This window comes from Phycodurus eques, chromosome 1 (assembly GCF_024500275.1).
Source record: "Phycodurus eques isolate BA_2022a chromosome 1, UOR_Pequ_1.1, whole genome shotgun sequence".
Lineage (NCBI taxonomy): Eukaryota > Metazoa > Chordata > Actinopteri > Syngnathiformes > Syngnathidae > Phycodurus > Phycodurus eques.
The window spans coordinates 9,538,213-9,562,053 of NC_084525.1; the positions used below are offsets into that span (position 1 = coordinate 9,538,213).

The 23,841-nt window shown below is 40.9% G+C and overlaps 1 protein-coding gene across 5 annotated transcripts; it reads left to right on the forward strand.

The window, feature by feature from the left end:
- Window positions 1-8,141: 8,141 nt before the first annotated feature.
- On the forward strand, window positions 8,142-21,509 carry zgc:153867 (uncharacterized protein LOC337226 homolog). Of its 5 annotated transcripts, none has more exons than XM_061676012.1 (7): window positions 13,001-13,098; window positions 13,461-13,488; window positions 16,326-16,469; window positions 16,565-16,738; window positions 19,609-19,686; window positions 20,004-20,063; window positions 20,946-21,509. In XM_061676012.1, exons 1-6 carry the CDS (start codon window positions 13,096-13,098, stop codon window positions 20,030-20,032), a joined length of 456 nt encoding a protein of 151 aa, XP_061531996.1. In that variant the 5' UTR covers window positions 13,001-13,095; the 3' UTR covers window positions 20,033-20,063; window positions 20,946-21,509. The 5 variants fall into 5 exon arrangements, with proteins under 5 accessions (XP_061531970.1, XP_061531978.1, XP_061531996.1 ...); XM_061676022.1 differs by having other exon boundaries at window positions 20,004-20,051; XM_061676002.1 differs by having other exon boundaries at window positions 20,004-20,038.
- Window positions 21,510-23,841: the final 2,332 nt, after the last annotated feature.

The window sequence follows — 23,841 nt, forward strand, 5'->3', positions numbered from 1 at the left end:
CAATGCATAGCCGGGGTGTGGACAAACGAATGTACGATACTATAAAGTTGCAGTAATAAGTCATATTTTTGTGTCGTAGCTGTCAAGTGGAATCGCTTCATCTCAAGGGCGCCATTCAGTCCAGGACCACCACTGTATATATATCACATTGTATACATCACATTAGCATCGACGACAAAAAAAAAACTCCAGTCGTTCAACCCGACCAGGAAAACTATCGTGTGCTATCACAACTGCAAAGGTAAAACATGAAACTTTGGTCATGGTGGCATGCAGAGCAATATTACTCTGGTTAAAAGAACATAGAAGAATAAATGTTTCCTGCAGTTTGAGTCACGATGGAACTGCTCACCCTGGCACAGAATGACAGTCAATGTCTGTCTGTTTCTAATGTCTCAGATCATTTTCCGGAACCAAAAGTAGACTGCCTATTAACAAACATGAAAATTGAACAGAACCACTGTGATTTTATAAGATAAGATACAGATTTATCTTTTTTTTCTCAATTGCGGTCACAATGGACCACCCCTCTGGCCCACAAGCATAAATGGTACAATCACACGGTTCTCACATCATCTTCTGTAAAATGTAAACAGAAAGAAGCCCCGTAAAATATAGACTGACAAACGTATACAAATATTGCTTTCTTCGAACAACAATGTTACACATAGCTTAAATTACATTTTCTTGTCCTGGTCATTTGCCAGCACTTAGTAACAGTTAGAGTTGGTTTTGATCCAGGGGACCCGGACCAGAGATCATCAGAGTCTGAAAAGTTTTCATTTGAAAATCATGTGTATCCGCCTTTGCCTCCTTCAAAACACTCATCTCGGTCATGTGATACGGGGAGAAAAAGTAAGTCCACAAGCAAGCAAAAAAAAAAAAAAAAAAGAAAAAAAAGTGTTTGGAGAGCGTCTTCAAAAAGGGGAACGGGAACAGGCCAAATAATGAGACAAAGGAAGAGCCTACAACTTCCAAGAAAAGGAAAGTTGTATTTAAGGGACAATATAGGCAGTCCTACTTAAAGTCCGGGTTTAATGCTAGTTGACTCACACATACTAAATAGGCTTGATAATATAACGATAGGCTCGCAAATGACGCGATGAAGTCGTCAAAATTGCTTTGGTAAACAGAATCTAAGCAATAGCATTAAAAATATAAAACCTTAGTTTTTTTGAAAGAAAAATGATTATCCCAAGATGGGTTCAGCTCATGAGGATAAATAGGCGCAGGGCTCCCATTAATTACAACTATATTGAGCATAATAGGAGGGACTTGTATATTAGAATTTAATAATTTGTTTTTATTTGGGCGGCACGGTGGCCGACTGGTTAGAGCGTCAGCCTCACGGTTCCGAGGACCGGGGTTCAATCCCCGGCCCCGCCTGTGTGGAGTATGCATGTTCTCCCCGTGCCTGCGTGCATTTTCTCCGGGCACTCCGGTTTCCTCCCACATCCCAAAAACATGCATGAATCAAATAATCTGAATTGCCCGTAGGTGTGACTGTGAGTGCGAATGGTTGTTTGTTTGTATGTGCCCTGTGATTGGCTGGCAACCAGTTCAGGGTGTACCCCGCCTCCTGCCCGATGATAGCTGGGATAGTCTCCGGCACGCCCGCGACCCTAGTGAGGAGAAGCGGCTCAGAAAATGGATGGAAGGATATTTTTATTTGTTTCTAAGATGGTCTGTCAAATAAATGTCTTCATACTGTACATCAGGGGCTGCTGGTTTAAAGCATAACTGCCCCAGAAGGCCCATTTAAAGAACTGGCATAGGCCAGCCCTGCCAATTCAGCAGGCAAAGGCCCCTAAATACTGATAGTATTCGAAAGTCAGACAGACACACGCATACAGACTGCTCGGTATGAAATATAAACCAAATATAAGAAACAAAGAAAAATGGCATCATCGGGTACAAAGAGATTGCATGTGACTAGAGGCCGACTGTATGTTATGTGTCCGAGCACTCCCCAGGTACACGCACCCCTCTTCCCCTACATACAGTACCCTCCCACATGCCCCATGAGTGAACATGGCCTCCATCACACCTGCAGCCTACACAGGGAATTGGAACCTCGTCATCTCCAACAAACCCCACTGCTCTCCCAAATGAATGTCAGTCTAACCGAAAGGGAATTGCATTCTGCTCCCATTTGCAGTAACACAGAAAGTCAACCTTCTGGAAGAGGTCATGTTGGGTGCAACATCAGATTTGAAACAACGTCAGTTAATATATTATTTTTCATTATTATGTCATCATTTCCGGGTCATTTAAATACACTACAAGTCGCTCAACTGTATCAGTGAGATATGAGTTTATTTCCTTCAGTTAACCACGCTCGTAACTTAAAACACTCATATCACAAATCATCTTTTCCTATTAAAATTAACGGAAATGCCATTAATCCGCTCCTGCCTCCCTGCCCCCCAAAAATTTTAATGTGGTTTTAAATCAGGAAAATAACCCTCTATAATATTGTAAATTATAGAAAAAGAGTAATAACAAAATGAATTACAATATAAAGAAATGAACAGTTTGTGCATCATTATTTATTATTTCATTATTTTTTGCAATTGTACGACTCCTTATGGTTTGTGTGACTGGGCCACCTGGGGGCAGTATAATACAGACATATGGCAATACATGGTGATGGAGGAGACGGTCACTAACTCCTCAGAAAGCTGCAATAGTATTAGTCGTCTTTTGCAGAGGATAAGGAATATGCCTGTGAGTGTTGTCATTTTGTTTCTTTACGTTTTGCTTCACCTTATGTCTGTAAACATCTGTTGCTTGAGGGGTTATGACACCCTAACTCTAATGCTATTTGTTAACCCATCTATGGCATTTTGCATTATTTGTTAGCATTAAGCTAAGTGGAGCTTCCTAAGGCAAAAAGCTATGTGGCTGTTTTAAATTTACGACTTTTAATTGCCTTTTTTTATGTTTGCTTTGACAGTAAAATTCAGCTTGAAATTCGGAAAGTCGGGTCACTTGTATCTCAAGGCAACAATGTGTTTTGTTTTCAGAAATTCTATACAAGCCACAAAAAATACACTTTTATTTTATCACTCTACTCTTGACGCGTTCTTGTTTTTAAATATACTAAAAACAGGGGGAGTCATGTACCAGCTACTTAAGTTCTGTTGTCGCTACTAATGAGGATAACCCCCTTCCTGACAAAAAAAAAAAAAAAAAAAAATCACTGCCACAAGTGAGTTGTCTCTCACTCCTGTCCCCAGGGGCTTGGAGTGAAATGGGAGGGATCGGTGCTCTGTGCTGACAGATGGGTCCTTGTTCCTGTCTTTTTCTTCATCTCCCTCTTTTGCTAAAACACAGTCACAGTCACACACACCAAGACTGCACGAATACAATGGGAATTAAAGCTTTCCATACACATGCACCCTGCACTGCTGCTGAAAGCTGAACCCCTTGTAGACATCATAAAAGATGGAGTGAGCGGGCTGGGCCGTGCTAAGGGGTGGGCTGCATGGCACAGAGTGAGCAAGCCTGAGTGCATTGTTATGCAGTTGAGAAAGAAAAATGTTTTGCACCAAATTTGTCGGCGTTTAAAAAAGATTGCACTCAATGACTGTAAATAGTGTACAATATATATACTTTTTTGCATATTGTATATATGTTTAGAAGTCCACGGGCTCAGTTTTCTCGATTTGCTGTTCATCGAAGCTGAATACGGTCATGTAGAATTTCCCGAGGGAGAAACACTTTGCATGGATTACACCAACGTAACTTTAAACAAAACATATAGTCTGGCTATGGAATTGCCAGTCGCAAAGTGTTTCTTGAAAAGTTGTCAATTGTATAAAAACATATGCTGGCTGCAACTCTAGCACTTCAATAAGAGCCTTCTAAGTGTGTTTTGGTAAGATCCTGGATGATTCGGGGCAATATGAGCAGATTGTTCGCAGTTTATTCCGTCTTCCTTTGGGCTAATGGATTTGGAAAACATTCCAGTTGCGCAGATAGCAACAGAATGGGAATCTGGCTTGAGGGCAATTCTCACTAAGTGGAGAGAGAGCCATTAAACAAAGGTGCCTGTGGTTTCATATTCAGGATACTTTACAACCTCCGTCCCAGGACATCAACAGTGTTTTTGGGTGTGCTGTCGGAGGGGGCAGAAGAGGGGGAGGAGGAGCCATCTGCCACGCTACGGGTCCTGAGGGAGACGGGCATATCCCAGGGGTGTTTTGGAGAGAGAGGGGCTGAAAGGATTACACCCAACCACTAATCAACGGCGGTAATCTGCGGGGCCCCATACAAAATCCGATCCAAACAACAATTTGGGACAAAACATAATAGCTGGGTGAATGTGTGATGTACAATCAGATAAATATATAGGTATACATACTATATATACAGGTAATTTTTTAACGGGGAGACTCACTCACTGTTGAGGTATGATTGGCAAAGAGCCATAGTGTGTCTGTGATCAGGTGCGACTATCCCACAAGTGGCCTCGTCTGATTCCCAGTGTGGCCATTATGCAAATACAGCAACACGATGAGCCTGCAACATAAATTAGACAAACTGACAAAAGCACTTTACTAATAAATTTGCATTGTCTTGTAGTATATTTAGTACGCCGATCTCTTAAAATGCATAAACAGTCTGATGACACAATTAAAATAGGCCTTTTCAACAGTGGATTTCATTCCGCACGACTGGCAAAACCTTTTTCACTGACTTTGTCACAGCAGGAGGGTACTAAGGTGCATATGCTTCGCTTTTGTCCTGACACAAAGCGGGATATCACTTTGCAACTTGTTTCATGCTCCCTTGGCAGGATGGTTTTGATGTCTGGGCCTCATGGATGGGGTCCGAGAGACTGTTTGCAGTGGCTTTATAGATCCACTGGCCTATCCGAGAAGCTGCTTAATAATGATGCCAGTCCTCCGGGGCATAGGGAACTGGAGCACCCTGGCCTGCAACTACTCTACCTCCTGCAGTATGCCCATTGGCTAGCCTGCCTTAAGCTCCCGATCCCATTGCCTCATTGTTTAGCGGGCCCCGCACTGCCAATATTAAGCCCGGCTAATGTGATCTAGAGGCAGCTGGAGCAGCCCCGATTATTACCATGACACAGCCAACTGAGGGGTGTAATATCATTAAAAATAAATCAGGTGGTTTGGAGATTTGCTTGAGCAGGGGGTCACAGTGAGGGGGGCTTTGAATGGCATTAGGTGGGAGAAATGCCATAATTTCATTAGCCACTGGGAATATCTCAGAGGATCTGTTGAAACATTTCCTTCAAGTTACAGTAATTTAATTCCTCTTTGCACTCAACACAGAATGAATAAAGAGGAATTTGAAATGGTACCTTTCCAAATGAACTAGCAAATAATTGTAAAAAAGAGAATGTGACCATCTAATGTTATGACTCATGTACAATAAATATGACAAGAGGATTAAAATTCAATTTGCCAATTAAATAAGAGTGGCAATCTATTTGAAAGCAGGCATACTCTAGCGTTATTAATGCCGTTATTACCTTCTTGTGTTGGATTATTGTTGGAGATGATAGAAAAAACGTGAGGTTGCTCTGTTAATCTTCTTATAGTGTTTGACATTGAGCTGTCTGCTCGGCAGACTCATCACAATCAGATGGCCAATGAATAGGGAAGCATACAACAATACCAAGCTAATCCATACCCTAAAGTTAAGGGGATTCATATTTAGCGGTTGGCTGTGTGTAAACATTTTCTTTCATTTTTTTATTATTGCTATGAATAAAATTTCTGTTGACGTATTCGATCCATGATTGTGATGTCACGAGTGTCGTTAACTCTCACAGCATGGCTCTTATGTCCCCCTTGTTTGGGGTTCAGTTGAAATAAAATAAATAAATAAGGTGATTTCAAGGCCCATTGAGTGTGCGATGGATTGTGCCCCAAAGAATTAGAGAGAGAGAGAGAGAGAGAGAGAGAGAGAGAGAGAGAGAGAGAGAGAGAGAGAGAGAGAGAGAGAGACAGACAGACAGACAGACAGACGGAGAGACAGACGGAGAGACAGTTTGTCAAGGGCAGGAGGTTCTTCCTGCAACACAACAGTGACATCTAGTGGTTTGATTTCACACTACAATGTTTTAGCTCAACGAATACAGTGCAGGAGGGTTTTCCCAACCTTTATTTAGCGAAGGCACATTGTTTACATTAGGGAAAAAAAAATCTAAAACACAAATCTCACAAAATGTGGATACACAGGTAAATTATGTACCTTCTGGCATCTAATAAAAGAGCATTTAATTGTTCTGCCTGTTCGCTGGAATAGTTGAACAAAGATGTAATAAATAATTAAATTATAAATAAACAAATGAAGTAAAATTGGATAAGAGGAGTCTGCATATCGACAGGAAGTCGAGCGGCTGGAGCTGTGGTGCGGCCGACACAACCTGGAGCTGAACACGCTCAAGACTGTAGAGATGATCGTGGACTTCAGGAGGCATCCTTCGCCACAGCTGCCCCTCACGCTGTCCAGCTCCCTGATGTCAACCGTCGAGACCTTCAAGTTCCTAGGAATTACAGTCTCTCAGGACCTGAAGTGGGCGATCAACATCAGCTCCATCCTCAAAAAGGCCCAGCAGAGGATCTACTTCCTGCGGCTTCTGAGAAAGCACGGCCTGCCACGGGAGCTGCTGAGGCTGTTCTACACAGCGGTCATCGAATCAGTCCTGTGTTCTTCCATCACAGTCTGGTTTGGTGCTGCTACAAAAAAGGACAAACTCCGACTGCAACGGACAATCAAAACTGCTGAAAGGATTGTCGGTACCCCCCTACCCACCATTGAGGACTTGCACGCTGCCAGAACTAAGACAAGAGCGTGCAAAATCCTCTCGGACCCTCCACATCCCGGTCACCAGCTCTTACAGCTCCTTCCCTCAGGAAGGCGCTACCGATCAATGCAAACTAGAACTAGCAGACATTCCAACAGCTTCTTCCCTCTTGCAATCAACTTCTTAAACACCTAACCTACAATTCCATTGCAACATGCTGGCAATTTTTTGTCTTTTTGTCTTGAGTTTGTTGTCACATTTCTGTCGGGCCAATTATATATTACTCGTGCACTCATTGTAGGAGTCTCATCACGCTGCACTATTTGCATATCTGTTGTTGACCAATACTGGCCACTCATGCCAGAGTAGCATCTGCTCCATTTGCACACTGACCGAGGAGTATCTCCAACATTTGCACAATCAACATTTTCCCAGACTATCGTACTACGCGCTTGAAGTCTCGACGCCCTTTGCACAGTGGTCATTGCACCGGACTATTGTAATATTAGTCATTCGAACTGCTCTAAGTGCTAGAGGACTCTGCATCTTTTTGCACAATTGTCAAAAAACAAAACAAAAAAAAGTACCGGCATTCCCAGATAACTAGCAACCCTTTATTGCTCAGTGACTGTTTTTCTCAATGTCTTTATGTCTCAAAAGTGTCAAATTGACTGTCTGTTCTCGTACTAAAGCGGCTCCAATTACCGGAGACAAATTCCTTGTGTGTTTTTTGGACATACTTGGCAAATAAAGATGATTCTGATTCTGATAACAACCTTTTTAAAACATATCCACATGACTTGTGTGAGATATACAGTGAAAGGGAGGGGGGGGGGGGCAGACTAATTAAACTTATGCGGCCTTTGCATTTAGCGGAAGCTTAACCCTCCCGTCACTGACACACATGAGAGTGTAAACACACACGCATACACACTTTTTTCTTTCTTTCTTCTATGTTTCTCTTTATATATATATATATATATGTTGAAATAAATCAATCAATATATTAATACAAACTGAATCACAGCAACAAAGTTGCAAACCACATCTTTACAGACTTAGCAAGCGGAGTCAAACACAATAGTCATAATGCAAACTTACACGTGTAACACCGTATCGTTACACAGCTAAGTTTCTATTCCTAGCCTGCTCCTTATTCTAAACCTTTCATCTCAACTCTTCCTACGCTTTGCCTCACCCCCTCTCTCTCTTTCACGTTCCATGTATCCACCCCTGCAGTCCCTGAGCATCATGTGCATCAGCACCCGTTGTTTTCCCTCAACCCATTTCTCCATCGCACTGACATACTTGAAGTCAGCAGCTCCAATTTGACATTGAGGCAGTCCAGAACAGGATGGCTCCTAAAAGAGAATCCTCCATTAAGAACACACCTTCGCCAGTGGCCAAGCCCCAACTGGGTCCCCCTTTTCCCTGCCTGCCTGCAGCTCTTACAGCACCAAAGGTAGCACCAGAGCAGAAACCTAGGATGCTGCGACCATCAGAATCACCATTTGACCCCAGTACTTTGGAGGTGAGTGACCTTAATCATGTGATGTTTCAGCTTACAGTAGTAGATTCTACACCGAAACAATCAGAAGGAGTTTGTTGTCAGATGGTGAGGAAACTACATAAGGTGATCATTTGCAATGTAACACGTGACGGATAAAGATGGCAGCACCAACGTGAGTGATATCTAAGCTAAAATAAGAACTGGGGCACTAGGAGTGATGCCATCAGTGTCTTTAGAGGCTGTTTCTATCACAGCGCGTATGTGTTATCGCATTTATCGGGCAGGCTATTCTGCTATTAATTTGTTATTATAACTTTTGCGAAAAATAAGGCCATAGAATAATGTAAGACTGAACACAGATAATTACTGCCTTACAAATGTAAATCTTTTGATTTTTCCATTGGACAAATGAAATTATAGTACTGTATACATGTACAGTATGGGAAAACTACCGGGTGGATGATTGAAGAGATCATTTTAGAATTCTGATGTTCACACTGGACTTTGCTATTATTTAATGGAACAAATAAGTGGTTCTCAAAACTTTTTACACCAAGTACCACCTAATAAAACACTCTAAGGAATATTGTAGTAAGCCCAATTTTTCCTCAAAAACAAGACATACATTTTTTAAATGTATATTTAATATTACTGTTAGCCACTGTAACATTATGAGCAGTGTGAACATTAACAATGCGCTTAAACATAGTAAAATATGAAAGCTGTAATAACGATTCAATTAAAATGTATTGCACATAAAAGTTAAATAAAAATGTACTTAAAAGTTTAAAAAGTAACAGTTCCTAAAGATTATAAATGCAACTGAATTGTACTTAGTGATTCTAATAGTGTCCTACACACGTATCACACTTGAGAATCACTGGAATAAATGCTGCCAACTTCCTAATATACTTTCAATGTTATGTATTTTGTTTGCAGTGCATGATTTATATTTCCTCATAACTGCATGTTGTGAGACGATACAGTATGTGCATATTGTCTGCCGCATGCGAAGACATTAATTTCTGCTCATGGTGCTTCTGCTTGGGAAATATTAAACAGTCACTATATAACCATCATTCTAGCATGAACATCATCCACTTTGGAAATTCCATCCATCCATTGATTGCTATCTTGGGAGTTTTATAAAGCGGAAAAAAAACAAGAACAACCGTGACATGAAGAAACGTGAATCAGGGAGCATATCCAATGATAGAAACAGATTCAGAGAAGATATTTGCCATCCGTGGCCTTATTTAAGAAAACATTTGATGCACCTGCAAGAACAATTTGTGGCAAATGTGTTGTCTTGTGCCACCTTAAAAAAGAAAAATTGTCTGGCATTCAAAAATTCTCCATATGACAGAACACATACGAATTTCATTTGTCACTTGCTAATTTTGCATTTTTGCAACTCAGTTCATAGTGTTAGCAAAGCTATGGGAACAGTTCGTTATGACTAAGTAGACTGTATAAGAGTCGACTTTTGTAGTTTGGTCAACAAGAAATGGAGGACATTTTTAGGCACAAAAAAAGTGACTATTTGATACATTTCTGTTGTTTTTAGGCATGGTGGATGACTGGTTAGCACATCTGCCTCACAGTTCTGAGGACCAGGGTTCAAATCGTGGCCTCGCCTGTGTGGAGTTTGCATGTTCTCCCCGTGCCTGTGTGGGTTTCCTCCCACATCCCAAAAACATGCGTGGTAGGTTGATTGAAGACTCTAAATTGCCCGTAGGTGTGAATGTGAGTACGAATGGTTGTTTGTTTATATGTGCCCAGCGATTGGCTGGCGACCAGTTCAGGGTTTACCCCGCCTCTCGCCCGAAGATAGCTGGGATAGGCTCCAGCACGTGTGAAGATAAGCGGTACAGAAAATGGATGGATGTTGTTGTTAAGAAATATAGGTCTAAACCATAATATAATTTGATTCGTCCAGTTCAACTATGAACACATCACTTTTGATGAGATACAATCTTTATTTATCATCTGCTGTGTTTAGCATAACCCTATTACAGATACTCAGATCTGAAAAAACATATATTTCAAAATTATAGCTGAATAAGTCCTTTAAAAATTAAATAAAGTACCAATTTAAATTTAGAATTATTCTAATTTCAGTTATAGGGTTGCAAATGGCAGCACGGTGATAACTGGTTAGCACATCTGCCTCACAGTTCTGAGGACGTGGGTTACGTGGGTAACTTTGGGTGAGAAGCGGTGTACACCCTGAACTGATCGCCAGCTTATCGCAGGGCCCATACAGTATACACAAACAACCATTCACACTCACATTCACACCTACGGGCAGTTTCGGTCTTCAGTTAACCTACCATGCATGTTTTTGGGATGTGGGAGGACACCGGAGTACCTGGAGAAAGACCACGCAGGCACAGGGAGAACATGCAAACACCACACAGGCGAGGCCGGATTTGAACCCAGGTCCCCATAACTCTGAGGCCGATATGCTAAGCAGTCGGCCACTGTGCCGCCAGTCCTATGCCATTGAAATTTTTTTTTTTTTTTTTTTTACTGTTTATTGCCTAATATCGGTCAAAATGAGTCTGTGACATAGTTTAAGTTTGAAAACTATATGGTCTGTCGATTGAATGCAAAAGGTAATAAATGGCATGAGGTTTGCAAATCAATGACGTCATTGATCGGATCGGCGAATTATGACATTAAAGCCGATCAGCCGATCAGCATAAAATGCTAATTATCGGCCGATACCGATAAGGCCGATAAAGTCGGTGTAAATTCTAGTTCTGTTCAAGTGAATGGGAAAGGATGATGAGCCTAACCTCAAAATGTCCCCTTTTCTTTTTATTTACACCCATGTCCCTTTCAGTCCATGTTCCCTAATAGCGGGCCAACAATCCAATGCTTGCTTAATTCTGCTTCACAATGATAGTAAGATCCAACAATTGAATGATCCAAAACGACATTGCTATGTGCTTGGCCACCACAAGCCACAAGATACCGTGATATCGCCAAGGATCAATCAAAGCAAAGCTGTTTTCCATATTTAAATTAGAATATCAGCGATCCAATCAGAGCAGTGCTATTGAACCCAACTTATCTTGCAAACTCGATAAGAGGACATCAAAGGTGGTGAAAGAATATATTTTTTTAAATTGTTGGCATGGGACCGTAAACCTTTGTGGAAAACGTTACCGGGTCAGGGCGAGATGAAAAGGTGCTTAGGAAAGGACTAACTGAGGCGTAGCCTAACTGATTTTCATTGCACCAGCGCACTTCGGTCCAGCTCACCGAAGTGCTTATGTTTACATTTCTCCAACTATTTTTATGAGGTCTAATTTTTTATTGTTTTTTGTCAACGCCAAAGCGTGTGTTGTCATTACATAACATTTGAAAAAAAAAGCAAAATAAATATTTTTAACTGTGAAAGTTACTCACAGTTCTGTTTAATTCTCTAATTGCATGCAGAACAATTTGCCAGGATTCTTGGTCTTTTGGTTTTCCTGCCGTCCACACACAAGGAATGCGCTAACGAGTTTTACCCTCCTAGCTAATCGTGCCCTATAGGCACACAGCTCAAAAAGACGTGTTGTATCTGCGTAATTATGAAACCCAGGAACGCACGTAGGATTCCTAATGGGAGCATTCGTGAAATGTCATCGTAGCTTAATTCTGGCGCATGCACATTAACATTGGTTGGTAGAAGTCGCATTGACTTCCATGTAATATTGGCTAAGAAACCTCGTTTTCATGGCTTTTTATCGCAGTATGCAAATGAGCAGCTGATGCCAAGCAAAGCTATGCATCAAAGCTTGTGTACAACAACAGCACCCAGGATTTGCCTTAAATACGAAGTTACGAACAAATGTGTCCCAAATCCGTCCACTGCACTGACCACAGGGGATGTTATTGAACGACAACTTTTAATTTTGGCCTACACAAAATATTTAATGAAAGTCTACAGTCTCTTGACGCATAGAAGTGTTAATCATTCAATTGTTGACTGGAAGGTGTTTAGATGGTGAAATGTCTCCATACGTGACGTGTATTTGCATATTATAAGGATCATAACCATTTGTAATTTGTATGCAGTAGTAGGCCTGCTTAAGAGGTAAAATATCAATAAAAGTAACAGAGGCATCAAGTATTTACGAATAAGATGCAAGTTATTAGTTAATTTGACTTATCTTTTGTTTGTTTGTTTGTGCCCAGTATCATTAAAATGAACAATATAACATCGAATATCGTAATGTTATATTGCAAAACAAGTTGTTATAAAGTTAAGTGTCTTACCATTACAATATAAAGTGCCGAAAGCCAACATGGTCGTTCAGTATGGTTCCAATCGTGTCACATAATGGCTTCAACTTAAGCTTTCAAAAAGCTTCATGTGTCTTTTGGATGCCGTAAAAGCTCTAAGAATCATGCGTTAACAATCTATATGTACAGCCCATAACGCAACACGACACTACCATTTATTAATTAACGGAAATAAGCATGAATCGTGGTAGGCTATTGACTCCCATAGGCTTTCTGCCAACCGAGACAGCACGTAACCATTTGGTGACGACACGGCGAACGCTCCCATAAGGCGTCGTATTCATTTCTATGCTTGTCAATAAAGTTCTATTCTATTAGTGTTTAAAAAAACTGACGTCACCAATTTACGTCACGACGTAGAGCTGAAGTTTTTTTTTTGTTTTTTTTTTAAATAATCCTCACCCCGCCCATCGAGCCGTCACTCCCCGAGTCTGACTAGTAGATAGTGTCACATTCTTTTCTCTGCTAACATCTCGGACACACCTCAGCCGTCTCAGACATGGTGAGTTTTCTTTCTACTCGACATCAATAACAAAACCCCATTTTCGTTATTATTGATTCAGGTGTCTTTTAGCAATAGATGCAATGCTTTTGGGATAGTGTTTTCGATTCAAAATGTCGTTGTGCTCGCTGGTTGCTACCGGAAGTGCAACTTTTTGGAAGCTAGTGTTAGCGTGTGCATTTGTATTAAAGTAGCAATCACAAATATACCACATAGGAAACGTATATTTTAACTGTCCATTTTAGTAAAGAGGCCTAACTGAATGAATGGATGAATATGTATCAAAACAGTAGTTAATCAGAGCTAACGTTGCTAGCGTCGTTCAAGAAAGCATTTTTATCTCGTTAAATGTCTCTTAACAGTCTGACTTCTCGGAAGATCAAATCCAAGGTGAGTACTCAGCATTTTTTTTTTTAACTCCACGCTTCTTTGTGCATGCGGTCATTGTGGCTTGGTTCAGATGGCACTTTGCCCCTTTCGTCACTCATCCACCCTGCTTTTTGTCCTGCTCCTGTCACAGTAGTAGCTCCTTTTAATTTCCTACTCTTATTTCCTTCACACTGTTTCATCCCTTTCCACTTGCAACTGCTTGTTTTTTTTTTCACAGATTGAGTTTAACCAGGAACAGATTCATGGTAAGTCGGTGCAAGGGGGACTGCTTTAGGACAAACGTGTTGGCTAACTTTGGCTTGTGTAGGGTTTGGTTTGCATGTTAAAGTATGGAGGATTTGTTGTTGATGTGAATGAGATGCTTTGAGCTGTTTGCTACGTCCAAATCGTTCACATGTTCCGTATAATATTAGTAAATTTGCAAGCTATGTAATGTGGTCAGTTGTGCATCTGCAGTGCCTGTAATGCCAAAGATAGTCATCGTGCTGAGTCTTTTAGGATTCCTGGTTTGTGTCAGGTTACCATAAACTTTAGCTCATCAATTCCAAGACAGTAATTCTCAAAAACTTCCCCTTTTTTGGTGTTGCACACAGTGATGCACTGTATGTTTAATCACCATTGACATAATAGGCCTTGTTCCTTCTTGCACACTCCTCCTCCACTCCTACATTACCAAATATGGTGCTGGGGAAAAGTTGTCTAATGCCAGAAGGGAAGAGGCGCATTCCTTTGAACAAGAAAAAAAACTCACAACACTGGCTGACTGACTTGGGCTTGGTTTTTGCTGGGCCTGACCTCCAGGCATGTCTGATCACTTAGTATTTGACATCCTGCACTGTATTATTAATCCTTTTGCTAAATCTTTTATGTGCTTATTTTTCCAGATAAACTGGAATATAATAGCAAAATTTAGTGATGCAGATTGTCTGATTACTGGCATTTGCACCTGTGCTTCATATTACTTAAACAACACTCTGAATTATTGATGACAAACAACTCTGCCAGAAGTCTTGCTGAGTCCACCCCAGTCAAGTAAAGCATGTCACCGAAGCAGTGCATTCTACTGATTAAATGAATCTTCTTTGCAACCATTGTATTCATGTTAAGTGAACAGATAAGAACAACAAATATACAATGTTGCCTGTAGAATTATCTAAGATCAGTCACAGGCCTGAACTAAAATGATGGTATCCTTGGAAAATATTCAAAATTATTTCACCATAGGGACATGTTAAACTAAGGTGTGTCTTCTAATTCGTATCAAACTTTTTCAATCTTTAATTAGTCAGTGTGGCTATTTAGAGAGTGACAGGTAGTCACAGCTGTATGCTGACATGGTGTGTACCACACAGAACATGAACCACAGAAAGCAAAGGCATGAGTTGTCTCAGGAGACTAGAAAGAAAATTATAGTCAGGCATGTTAAAGGTCAAGTCTAGATGAGCATCTCCAAACAGCTGCCTGTTCCTGTGACTACAGTTGCACAGATTTACAGGTTTTGGTGCCACCTCTGGTATTGGATGACAAATTGAAGAGGCTGATTATGAGTGGTAACCAAAGAGCAGAAAATAATTTAAGAAGTTCAACCTGGAGTTTACCTTTTAATTAAGAAATTAAAGGTAAACTCCAGGGTCAAGGGACATGAGTGTCAGATCGCAGCATCCATCATTGTTTGAGCCAAAATGGACTTCATGGGAGCTAACCAAGGAGGGCACCACTGATGAAAGTAAATCACAAGAAAAGACAGACTGGACTTTGCCACAATATATATTGACAAGTTACAACGCTACTGTGAGAATGTCCTTTGGACAGATGCGACAAAACGGGAACCTTTAAAAATGAAGCACACCTAGAAAAGAACACTGACTCTACTGCGAAACATGGAAGAGGCTCGGTGATCTTCTGGGGCTGCTTGCAACATCTGGCACAGGGAATTTTGAATCTGTGCAATAACCCATATCAGAAGACTATCAAGTGTCAGAAAGTTTGCTCTCAGTCGAAGATCATGGGTATTCTAAAAGGATAACGACTCAAAACACACAACTACAAACACACATTAAGAGCAAAACATTTAAATATTCTCAAGTGGCTTTCTATGAGCCCTGATCTAAATCCTATTGAACATCTGTGGTACCATTGTGTGTTTTACCTTGCATTAACAAATGAATACCAGCAATTTTGTCCATGTAGACTTCCACAGTCTGTATAAAGGCCATGCATTACTATCCGCAAGCTAGCGCTTAACTGAATACCTTCTCGTCTCTTGTTTGTCTTTGCACTTGGATACTGTTTTTAAATTATTCAACTAATTTTAATCCTTCAAGGGAAAATTAAATTCAGAACCAGGTGTGTGTGTGTTAATACATTGACTTTTTGTTAGTGCTGCAACATAACAGTTGCATCATCACACACTGACAAGACAAATGTGAAATGTGCCATTTGCTTAAATGTGGAAGTGTTTCTTTGCCTTGTGGAGCTGTTTTAAAAGGTTGTCTCATACAAAAGAGCTGATTGAAGTATTGGAAAGTGTCTTTGTAGTTGAGAGAACTTTTAAGCATAACCTGAGCTTGATGTTGCTTTGTGTTTTTATTTATTTATTTTTTTTTTTTTATTTTTTTCTTGTGCACTATCAGGTCATTTTAGATGCAAATATTAAATGCCGAAATACGTCTGCTTTATTGCTCTAGTCTGTGTTTCGGCAGTCTCATTACAGTCTAGTTTTCATCTATCATTCTTTTGTCATCTTTTTTGGACCTACCATCTCTTCCAACCCGTGCATGTCCAGCTTTTTATTTGAATTGCTTCCATTCTTTAATGTGTTCCGTGTTTTATTTTAGAGTTCAAGGAGGCGTTCCTGCTGTTCGACAGAACAGGAGAGGGGATGATCTGTTACAACCAGTGTGGGGATGTCATGCGCTCCCTGGGACAGAACCCTGTCACTGCTGATGTCCTCAAGGTCCTGGGCAACCCCAAAGCTGAGGGTGAGGCTTGCAGTCTGTGGATTGTAATGTAAAGTGAGGGATTTCCACCTTGTAGTAGACTTTCTCAACATAATGCATTCTCGTTGTGTTGTCAGAGATGAACACCAAGATGCTGGACTTTGAGAGGTTCTTGCCCATGCTTCAGACCATTACTAAAAATAAAGATCAGGGCTCCATGGAAGACTTTGTGGAGGGACTTCGCGTCTTTGACAAGGAAGGCAATGGCACAGTAATGGGCGCAGAGCTGCGTCATGTCCTCACCACACTAGGTAAGGCGTGGGTTTGTTAGCCTTGCATAGATGCGTATGCTACACTCAGCATCTGTCGGAACAGAATTAGGAAGTTTATTGTATGGAATTACTATGCATAACATAATTCATGTATTGTATAACTACCTGTATGTACAGCGGTGCTTTGCGATATGAGTTAGATTAATTCCGTAACCACGCTCGTAACTCAAAACTCACATCTCAAATTATCTTTCACCAATGAAATTATTGGAAATGCCATGAATCCATTCCAGCCTCCCAAAAACATTTTTTAAAATGTTTTTATTAAGAAAAATTGCACTTTATAATGCTGTACTTTATAAAAACATATAGTAGTGACATAATAGAATATAAATAATTTGTTTTTCTGCCACATTTGTTTTGCTTCACTTTGATGGGCATTGTGCTGCTCCTTTCAATGTCCTCGCCTTGGCCAACTGGGGGCAGACAGTGGGTACGGAAAGTATTCAGACCCCCTTAAATTTTTCACTTTGTTATTTTGCAGCCATTTGCTAAAATCATTCAAGTATTTTTTCCCCCTCAATGTACACACAGCACCCCATATTCACAGGAAAAAAAATGAATTGTTGAAATTTTTGCAGATTTATGAAAAAAGAAAAACTGAAATATCACACAGTCATAAGTATTCAGACCCTCTGCTGTGACACTCATATATTTAACTCAGGTGCTGTCCATTTCTGATCATCCTTGAGATGGTTCTACACCTTCATTGGAGTCCAGTTGTGTTTGATTATACTGTTTGGACTTGACAAGGAAAACCACACACCTGTCTATATAAGACCTTACAGCTCACAGTGCATGTCAGAGCAAATGAGAATCATGACTGCAAAGGAACTGGTTGAAGAGCTCAGAGACAGAATTGTGGCAAGGCACAGATATGGCCAAGGTCACACAAAAAATTCTGCTGCACTTAAGGTTCCTAGTAGGACAGTGGCCTCCATAACATTCCAACAGCTTCTTCCCTCTTTCCATCAACTTCTTAAACAGCTAACTTATTCCATTGCAACATTCTGCCAATTTTTTGTGAGAGAAGTAAAGAAGAACCCAAAGATCACTGTGGCGGAGCTCCAGCGATCACTGTGGCTGAGCTCCAGCGATGCAGTCGGGAGATGCGAGAAAGTTCGAGAAAGTCAACCATCACTGCAGCCCTCCACCAGTCGGGGCTTTATGGCAGAGCGGCCCAACGGATGCCTCTCCTCAGTGCAAGACGCATGAAAACCTGCATGGAGTTTGCTTAAAAAAATAAAAAAAAACCTGAAGAACTCCAAGATGGTGAGAAATAAGATTCTCTGGTCAGATGAGACCAAAAGAGAACTTTTTGGCCTTAATTCTAAGTGTGGAGAATATGTGTGGCGAAAACCAGGCACTGTTTGTCGCCTGTCCAATACAGTCCCAACAGTGAAGCATGGTGGTGGCAGCATCATGCTGTGAGGGTGTTTTTCAGCTGCAGGGACAGGACTACTGGTTTCCATCGAAGGAAAGATGAATGCGGCCAAGTACAGGGATATCCTGGATGAAAACCTTCTCCAGAATACTCAGACTGGGCTGAAGGTTCGCCTTCCAACAAGACAATGATCATAACCACAGTTAAAATAACGACGACGTGGCTTCAGAACAACTCTGTGAGTGTTCGTGAATGGCCCAGCCAGAGCCCTGACTTAAACCCAATTGAGCATCTCTGGAGAGACCTGAAAATGGCTGTCCACCAACGTTCACCATCCAACCTGACAGAACTGGAGAGGATCTGCAAGGAGGAAGGACGATCCCCAAATCCAGGTGTGAATCATTCCCAAAAAGACTCATGGCTCCATTAGCTCAAAAGGGTGCTTTGACTAAATACTGAGCAAAAGGTCTGCATACTTATGACTGTGTGATAGTTCCGTTTTTCCTTTTTAATAAATCTGCAAAAAATTCAACAGTTCTGTTTTTTCTGTCAATATGGGGTGCTTTGTGTACATTGAGGGGGGGGGGGGGGGAAATGAAAAATGTATACTTTCCGTACACACTGTAAACACCTGACTGTTTTTGTTTGTTTGTTTCCCCCAAAATGAGTCATGATTGGCCCGCGAAGGCTTTGTGTGCAATCATGTGACTGCCTTGTGCCGTCTGATTGGTAAATTGAAGTCAAATTACACTAGTTTTCACATTGGATTGGCGCAACGGCACCCTCTGCGGAAGATGAAGTCTAAAAATAGATTGTGCACGCAATAATAGGTAAATAAATGTAGCGAGCGGCATGTTGATCATTATAATGGATGAAAAGTATTGATTCTTAACATAAATACTGAAGTAAAAAGTACGGTGCATTCAAAGTACTCTGACAAGCACAATTTATCCAAAATGTTACTTGAGTAAATGTAACTGAGCAAATGTAGTGTGTTACTACCCACCTTTGGTCGTAGCACAGCGACATGGATGCTATTCATTAGCTCCTCTGTGGCATTTCGCTTTGTCAGCATTAAGCTAAACAGCAATGTGTAATTCTTTTAGTTTGGGAGTGACAATTAGCAGCTCAAAGCCTCCTTTTTGAAGAATTGTTCACCATTTTACAAACTGTTGCTTGTTGTAAAGTGAGTTGAGTTCATTGCCACCATACAGCTCTTGTATCTCATTTTTTTTCATTTCAAATCAAAGCAAAAATCGGCCGAACCACAGCTCATATCTCGCACAACTCTTAAGTCTGGTCACTCGTATCTCAAGGCATCACAGTATTTAAAAAGAAAAATAATTTTAAAAATGTCTGCATAAATTAACATCAATTTCTGTCTTGTGATTTATCACAAGTACATGAAAGGAAATTCCCCTCTTGCTTTACGTTGCTAGTGAAATACTTTTCTATTGCCTGTCAGGTGAGAAAATGACAGAGGAAGAAGTGGAGACTCTCCTGGCAGGACACGAAGACGCAAACGGCTGCATCAATTATGAAGGTGAGATTGGGGAGTAAAAATGGACTAGAGCTTAATTTAAGGTAGGGTGAAGCCATTTGAAGAAGAGAGTACAATAAATGTGTCACATGGTAGCAATCCTAGCCCATATTGCAGTATATACTCTTAATGAAATCCTCTGCATTAAGTCTTGGGTTGACACATTGGATCTTTTGAAATTGCCTTGGTTGTTGACAACATTGTAAATGTTTTCGTTCAGGCGGGTGTGATGTGTAACATGTCCTGAAATACGTGGAGACTTTTGTAGGGCCTTGTATAATGTGGACCACTCAAAGTGTGTAACTGTTCTTCCTCCACAGCGTTTGTGCGCCACATCATGTCAGGCTGAGGGCCGGTACGGGCATTGGGTATACTATGAGGTGGCACGACCAGGCTTTCATTCTTCCTAGCTTTTTTAATAATAATAATCCACTCACAATAGGCCCCCTAACAATTAAGTGTGTTGATGGTGAAAGAACATGTAGGTTCCAAGCAGATTGAACCTGTTGGTGTCTGGGCAAAGCCTTGTGGTCCCTCTCTTAGTTAGTTCTGAGGTTCTGACCCGCCTATTGTTCTGTTACCTCCTGCAGCCGTCTGCCTTGGCCGTTGGCTGCAGCATGCCCGCCTGCATGTGTCCGGGCCCCCCTTCAGGTTCCTGAGGGGGTGTGGTGGACACACAGGGACGTGGCCTGTGTCATTTAGGGAAAGCCTGTTGCCCACTTTCAGCTCATCGCACCTGGTGGCTGTGGAGATCACACGGCAACTCCTCATTTGCATGTCAGCGGCGCGCTTAAACAGCTTTTCTTCTCTGTTGGTGTTTTATACTGTAGGTGTTGCTCTTTTCACAGAAACACTCAAGTAGACAGTTAGCTGTCCCCTATATATGTCAGCTTTTGGAGAATGGACCAGTACCCCCTTTTCTACTAACCAGACAACTGCGAAGAGTTGCACTAGCGCTAATTGTTTTCTCTTCTGTGCTGATAAAAGCTGAATTTGTAGCTGGCCGCTCCCTTGATCTTTTCTCCCTTCTCTCTGCATCTCGGCTAGAGGAAAGCACTCGGCGCAGATGGCTTCTCTAACCAGTTCTTGTTGGATCGTAGACACGGCCAAATGCTTTGGCTGAATAGGAGATAGATGATTACTTCACCTTCTTCTGTCCTTCAGTATCCTACTGAACCCTCCTTCCTTTTTGTTGTGGACTCAGTATGGGGAAGCACCTCCACATGCACTTCTGACATATTTTCTCTCATCTCTCCTCACAGAGCTGGTCAGGATGGTCATGAACGGCTGAAGAGAAAATGATCACTTTTTTTTTTTTTTTTTTTTTTTTTTTCCCCCCCCCTTCCCCTTTTGATTTAGTCTTTTACTGTGTCACATCTCTTTTTGCAGTTGGCTTACTACATCCCCGCAAGCTCTTTTCCATGGATTTGATTTGGCTAAAGATGATGCACAGTCTAATAGCATACTGTACATGACCATTGTGAATGCATTCATTTAAGTCTGAAAGCTTCATTCCACATTCCAAGATGCATCACCTGAGAATTTTCACCGGTGACTGTATATTGTAATACATGTTGCTAACAGTCTGTCATTTTTGGATGGGGATTTAATATTTATACATGCACTCATACACGGTAATGGTTTGATCTACTGTAATATTGGCAAAGACTTTGGCTCAAGAACACTGGCTTGGTTTGACATTGCAGTAAACCAGTATAATAAATCCTATAAAAGCAATATCCAAAGCCGGAAAACTTTCCAAATGTTTCCTATGCTTTTAAAATTACCCCTTTTTTGCATTTGAATAAAAGTCTCCTCAAATACTATTTTGGCTATGACTGCATTTGTTTCAACAAATTCAAATACAAGGTAATTGTGGTCCTCTTGACACGAGAGGGCAGTGTTGCTATTGTGCATAAAGTACGTTATGGTGGTCACCTTTCAAGTTTTAGGCATTTTCATACATTGGCAGCGAATAATGGCAAGAACCCAACTTTTTTTTTTTTAAGCGAAGTGTGACTCACTACGGTAGTGTTTTTCTTCCTTTTTTTTGTTTTGTTCTTTTGTTAATGAGAAACGTTTTTAAATAGTATTAGTTGCTTGACCATGCTGCATAACTTGAGTCGGAACGTACGTCACTAATCAACAACGATTGACAAAATGAGGGTTGTCTTAAAGTGTGGTGGCATTATGAAAATGATATAGCAGTAAAAAAAAAAAAAAAAAAGGGGGGGGGGGGGGAACAGTTTGTTGGCTTAGTGACCTTTTCGTGCACAAGCAGCTGCAATTATTTCCTCCCATACAGCGAGCAGCTCTCGCATTGCGCGCGCGTGTGTGCGTGTGATGTGTTGTAGGTTGGCCGCTAATGACTTGGTGCGTGTGTTCGTGCGCGCCCGCGCCCGGTCGATGGAAGTCAGGGCTATTGATTATTTTAATCCTCGTATTTGTGAGTGTGTGTGATCCACACGGCGGTGCTTCAGACAGGGGAATCACTAATGGGCCGCTGCCGGAGCGCCGCTGCCGCTCGGATGAACTTTGAACGCGGCTCTAGCAGCGACGGAGCGGTCCCGCCGGAGACGTCCATATGATCTCTGTGCTCAGAGGCAAAACATCCTGATCGTATGCTTACAGGTCCAGAATGCCATTAGTCCTCTTGTATTATTCCCTTCATTAATAATCGAAGGGGCTGTCAGCACAAATCAGCCATTATCGATGATATGCACGGCACTCTCTACTTGTCTAAATGTGGTCCCTTCATTAAACTTTATTTATTCCCGCCGGGCAATTATGTAGGCCTAAACCTTAGCTCAGAAAATTAAGATACATTTAATAAAATGTCAATAGCAAATTATTAAAATTAGTCATTCAATTGATTAACGCTGTCAACTATTCATAAAATGATACACGATGTCTATAAAAAAAATTCCACGATGTTTATTCATAACTTTGGTGTCCTCATCAGAATTACTTAATTCAGTCATCATGAAATGTAGCAGAATAACGAAACTGACATCTTGTTATATGTGGCCAAACATTTGCTCAGAGTACAATCTCTTCAAATGTGTTTCCTTCATTTAACAATTTTTAATTTTGTTTAATGTTTATTTTTCTTCTTCTTCTTCTTCCTTTGGATGTATGTGAGATTGGTGTGTCCCACAGGACCCACACTCTCCTCTGCTAATTAGTGTGTGTGTGTGTGTGTGTGATAAGTGGTTAAATTATACTAAATCATTTTTGTTTTATTGATGTTTGATAAAATTAGTCATTTTGTTCATGTGTATTCTATTTTCGTTATATTGAACAGTTTGCATGTGTCCTTGATATTGCAGTCCACCCTGTCATTATGGGGTACCTGCACTGGAGCGGAGGAGGGGTGGGGTGGATGGGGGGGTTGTACTTAATTTTTGGTTGCACATGATTAAAATGTCATAAACTGATGGAATTTTCCCCTCTTTTCCTCCAAAGAAACAATTGTTAGTTGAACACATTTATGCATGTGCAACAATGGACATGTTTGAGTTAAAAGTAAATTCAAATTACTTTTTAAAAATACTGTATGTTGTCGCTTTCTGTGTTTAGCAAGCTTTCTGATGATAACTTTTTGAAAATAGGATGAAGACGAAGAAAGTTTCCGCATTGGCTGAGCTGCAGCAGACGGATACCGTTTTATAAGAACATGGTGGCGCGCTTCGTGAAGATGCAGCTCGTCATTTAGAATTCATTCGGATTCACTCACATACGCACGTTGGTGCAAAGAAAATTGGCTGTGTCATTAATATGGCAGTGATTTTGCGTATAACTTGTGAGCAGAGTAAGAACTTTTTTAAGCATTTATTAGTGAATGAGGCCCAATTCGACCAGCATTGTCTTTCTTTAATAAAGGCTGGAACCGTGGGTAGTTGTAGAGTAAATACTTAACACTTAATGTTTCATCATATTCTGGTTATTGTTAGATGCTAAGATTAACATGTCCACTCTGTCATAGTCACATCATTTGATACAAAAACAATTCAGAAGTTCAACATATTTGTTAAACAGAACACAGCTTGCTAACTGAATCATGGTGCTATGGTCGACCGTATGTGCTCATTAAATGTCAACATTAGCCAAAAATGTCCACCCTGTCAGCAAGCTTGCATATTTGCTCTTTATATGTAC